The sequence below is a fragment of the Erithacus rubecula genome, assembly GCF_903797595.1.
Source record: "Erithacus rubecula genome assembly, contig: SUPER_Z_unloc_2, whole genome shotgun sequence".
Taxonomy (NCBI): Eukaryota; Metazoa; Chordata; class Aves; order Passeriformes; family Muscicapidae; genus Erithacus; species Erithacus rubecula.
The window spans coordinates 6,861,357-6,866,265 of record NW_027635860.1 but is presented as its reverse complement, the minus strand read 5'-3'; the positions used below and the strand labels follow the sequence as shown (position 1 = coordinate 6,866,265).

Here is a 4,909-nt window from a genome sequence, read left to right as displayed (position 1 = left end):
TCCCTCCCTCCCTCCCTCCCCCTCCCTCCCTCCCTCCCTCCCCTCCCTCCCTCCCTCCCCTCCCTCCGTATTTCTTCCTATTATGATTTCCTATTTTTTCCTGTCTTTTCTTTTGCTCTGAACATGTAGCTGCTGATAGAAATTTCAATTATCCTCTGTCATGAAATTGCTTATCAGACTGTAAATTCCAAATTCCCTAAGAAAAGTTGGCAAAACAAGACTTGAAAAGATACATGACATACACCCCCAGTTCTCTATGCACACGTTGTATGGCACACCATTATATCATTTTCCCCACATCTGCCATAAAAGGCAAGAACTGCAGTGTAGAAGTCAAGGGGCTGATGAATGTGTGCAATTTACTGTAACTGTTGGGCGAGTCCCCTTCCCCCACCCTCTTAGCTGAGCTGTGAGAGCCATAAACCAGCTGGATGAACTCTCCAAAAGAAGGAACAGATACCAGCACTCTGATAAGAAACAGAACATTCACTTGTCCTTGTTACAGTTGGAGAGCAAGCAGCATGAGGAGGATCACTTTCTTGTGCTGTACTGTATTTAGCAGCAGGGCTGTTTGAAACACATGGAAGGACCTCTAGCAGCTTGCATTACCTTTCATTTCAAGAACAAGGCTTTGCATGTTGTGACTTTAGTTTTTAAAACAGTCATTAGGATGCTGCATTTCCCATGTAACAAAAAAAGATTTTTGGTAAATGAAATACAGAAGCACAACCTACTCAAGTTCATATTTACATCCCAGAGTGTCTCCAAACTGGTGGCAATATGTCCAAATGGATTCTGGTGCCTAGGTTAGAACTAAGGTGCTCCTTCCAAACCCAAGATCCTGAAACCTCCTCCATCTACAGCATACTTACAGATGCCTAGAAATCCTCTGTCTTTGATGCTGTTGTAATGCCCATAGTTCATATCAGCATGCGTTGGTGAATGTCCATGGATACTTTAGATATGATAGAGATAGATAAATTGCAGCCTAAACTGCAAAGGCCACCCACACAGTATTAAACCAAAGGCATGTAAAAGCACATGAAATTAAGCATCTGCAGAAATTACCTGTTCTTCCAGAATGAATCTTGGAACAACAAGAGTAGCAGACATGATTTTATATTAAAACAGTTTTGTACAACTGTTAAATTGGGACATAAAGGATGGTGGTCATTGCCTTCTAATTAACAGCCTATCTGGATAATTTCCTCAGGAGTTAAAAGGCTTTGAACCAAATTTCATTTTCTTCCTGAGGGCTTTAATAATGTGCTAGTAAATACACATTTCTTACCTCACTGCAGGCTGAAATACTACAGAAACACTCTTCAGTCTTCTAGTTACAGGTGAGCAATTAGATGTATTGAGCCAGAAGAGAAAGTCTGTGAGTAGCACAGAAAATGGAGGCAAGAATTAAATGCATGATCAGCTATAGAAAATGAATTGAAATAGCTGTATAATATTGACTTATATAACACATAATAAAAATTATGAAACACAGGAAATAATTCTTTAACACTATTGATTTCTCAAGTTTCTGATTAATTTTCAATTATAGTCAGATATCTAGCTACTAACCATTTAGGGACAAAAGATGACTGGGACTAGTTAACATAGACTTGGGAAGGGAAAGTCATTCCTGACCAACTAGATGGCCTTTTGTGATGAAATGGCTGGCTCAATGCACAAGGGGAGACTAGTGGTTGTTGTTTATCTTTATGCCAGAGAGGCTTATGATGCTTTCTCCAATAGCATTCTAATAGACCAGTTGCTGAACTATGTTTTAGATAAGTGAATATTGAGATGGATTGAAATCTGACTGAACACCTGGGCTAAAAGGGTTTTGGTTGAGGCCATGAAGTCCAGTTGTAGGCCAGTTCCTAGTGGTGTACATCAAGCATCAATACTGAAACCAATGCTGATTAAACCTTTGTTAGGTTACTGATACAGTCTGTACCCTCACCCTCAATAGGAATAAGTGATGGACAAACCAGAAGGCCATGCTGCCATTCAAAGGGACCTGGACAGACTGGAGAAATGGTCTCAAAAGGATCTCAGGAAGTTCACCAAAAGGAAATGCAGGATCCTTTCCCCGAGGAGGAACAGCTCCAGACACACACCAGGAGCCTACCACCTGGAAAGAAATTCTGCAGAGAAGGGCTAGGAGGTACTGATCATTGAGCCAGCGATGTACCCTTCCAATAAACAACAGCTTCCTGGGAGAAATGTTCACAGGAGGTCAAGGGAGGAGATCCTTCCCCTCTACTCACCCTGGCAAGGCCTCATCTGGAGTACTGGGGCCAGTTTGGGGTCCTCAGTACAGGAGACACATGGAGCTACTGCAGCAAGTCCAGTAAAGGACAATGGAGATGGTTAAAGAGCTGGAATATGTCTGATACAAGGAGGAGCTGAGGGAGCTGGGTCTATTCTACCTGGGAAAAAGAAGGCTCCACAGTGGGATAAAAAAAAATCTTGGTTTTAATCTGTTAGTAGTAAATATTGTTTTGTTCACACAAATCAATCCACATCTTATCCATAGCACCTTAGAGAAGCAAACTTTGCTAATCCAGTACTGCACAATTTCCACATGGTGAAAAACAACACCAGAATTTGAAACACCTTGAATATGTCATTTGAATTATGGGGTTTAACATACCTTTTTGATCCTTGACTCTTTCCAAGTTTCACAGAACGTCGAGACTGAGCATCAGGTTTTAATAATAGCTTGTGAGTGTGCAGTGATCTCTCCTCCATCTCAAGAAAGCAAAACAAGGGTTTTTAGCAACAAAATTCCAAGTTTGCCTCCTTGTTCTGGAGCTTTTTACCTCCTACCCACAGGGGTGTGAGACTGACCTGGAGTGTTGAGCTGCCCACGTGCACTCTGCTGAGACATTAGCCTCTGCTAGGACAGAGGAGCATCTCACCACCCCAGCATGGAGTTGAAGAGCTGGCTGGAAAGGCAATTCCCATTTCCCAGGAGGTCTCAAGTTTTTGCTATATTTTACTGTCACTCACCAATCCTATAGTTACTCACCCTAGAAATTTTGTAGAAATTTTGTTTCTATCTCAAGATTTTGATAATAAAATTTATTTTAAAAAGACAAATAGGGTAAACCACCAGTAAATAACCCAGCTTTCTACCAGCCAGAAAATGTAAATATGATTCTTTTATATTTGCCTCGTGTATCCTAAGTGACAACCAGGTATTGTTGCACAATGAATCTTTTTGTTTTCCTATATGCACTGTTTTAACTTCTGTTTTCATGTCGAAGAGCTGAGAAGAAATGTAAAGTTCAACTTTGAAAACAATTTTTTCTTTTTATCAGGACAAGGGGCCAGGGCAGGCCGTGTGAATCAGTTCCTGCATCCATTCAGGCTGATCATGCAGCTCCTGCTTGGAGACGGAGAGAATATAATTACATCCATGTAAAATAAAATGTTGCTTTTACTGCAATACCTCCTAGCAGCTTGGAGATCTTGGTTATATTTTGGACAAAATAATTGTTGCAGCTACTCTAAACCAGCAGAGGGGCTGAAATAATCTCCTCAAATTGAAAGCTATCAGTGTCTTTTTGGATCAGTACTTCTCTAAATTGCTCCAGATTTAACAAAATACATTTCTTCACTTGGAGACGAGTAATTTTCTGCTTTATGTCCTGAGTCTCCTGACAGGTCTTCTCCAGCGTGGTAAGACATCCACATGTGTCAAGGCATTGCAATTGTAGTAACTGTTTAATTGCTTAAACTGACTTCCAGCAGGGACAAACTATCTTATTGAAGGGTGTTCATACTGATTTTGCATTTGGGTTGAGTTTCTAGACCAATATGGACAGCATTTTTTCAGGCACTATTGTACCTGCCAGTACTGAGGAAGTAATTTCACTCCTGAGAAAGTAAAGTAATAGATAGGCAAGCCTTGATGCAAAGCTGGTTGTTTGGAGTAAGTAATAGCAATATAACTTACCTTCAGGTAATACTTCAGGCTGTTGCTGGGGTCTCTCTGGCATTGAGTGGTTCTGTGCCACTGGAGCCACGTGAGAGAGTTGAAGGGCATCACAGAGACCTGCAAGGGATGCGGTGTCTGCTTTGTGGGGAGAAAGGTGAAAGATGTGTCCTGATGTGAGCAGTGAGGAGCTGAAACAGAAATGAAAACCCATTCCCACAAACACCTGCCTTTCAAATTTCTTATTTGCTAGGTCATAAGACCTTTGGCATAGGAGAAAGGGGTTGAGACTGCATCTGGCACACCATGCAATGGGATGAGGAAGCAGCACGGTCTTGCAGGGATTGAGCTCCTGCTAGGCATCACATGTAAGGTCAAGGGCTGTGTTGCAAATACCTGAAAGCCCCTGTGTTGGATTAAAAAGAAGTCTCAATCAGAGGCTGACTCTATCTACCTGTGTTTAGTGTGACAGGTATGAGCAGGCCATAGTCCAGGACAAAGTCCTTGTGAATTGTGGTCATTGTAATGTTGTGACTACAGAGAAAAATGCAAAGTTGAACCTAAATCTGATTTGTTTGTCAAAAGAGGACAGCATCTCTAGTTAGTATGGTTGATGAAGAAAAATAATTGCATATATTTGCACAGATGAGAGGTACTGGAGATGCTCCAATAGGAAAATGGTTTAAATTAAGAGTTGCCTGGTTTTTTTCATAAGAGGGTAGTATGGTGCAAATAATTAAAAGGCTACTTAACAAGTACTTGGAGTCCCGACTATTTTTGGTATTCTTGTCCTGCTGCTGCTTTGGAATCCACTCATAAAATAGTTTCATAGGAGCCTCTTTTCATTTTATTTGCTTTTTGAGGTACAATTAGTTCTTAGAAAAAAGTGTTCTGTGTTCAGATGTAAATTTACAAATCCAACTTTATTTCTGCCCTTTTGACAGATTAAATCAGCTATGTGTGTGTCTG

At 40.9% G+C, this 4,909-nt stretch overlaps 1 protein-coding gene across 1 annotated transcript in view; it reads right to left on the bottom strand.

Annotated features, from left to right (window-relative positions):
• The window catches only part of TUT7 (terminal uridylyl transferase 7), a gene marked incomplete at its 5' end in the record, with an annotated part of 26,516 nt that extends 23,765 nt beyond the window's left edge, over positions 1 to 2,751 (bottom strand). Inside the window, 2 exons of the mRNA XM_079331140.1 lie at positions 1,069 to 1,087; positions 2,654 to 2,751. Of these exons, the coding sequence (XP_079187266.1) occupies positions 1,069 to 1,087; positions 2,654 to 2,751 (117 nt within the window). The remainder of the gene's footprint in view (positions 1 to 1,068; positions 1,088 to 2,653) is intronic.
• Between the last annotated feature and the right edge of the window lie 2,158 nt (positions 2,752 to 4,909).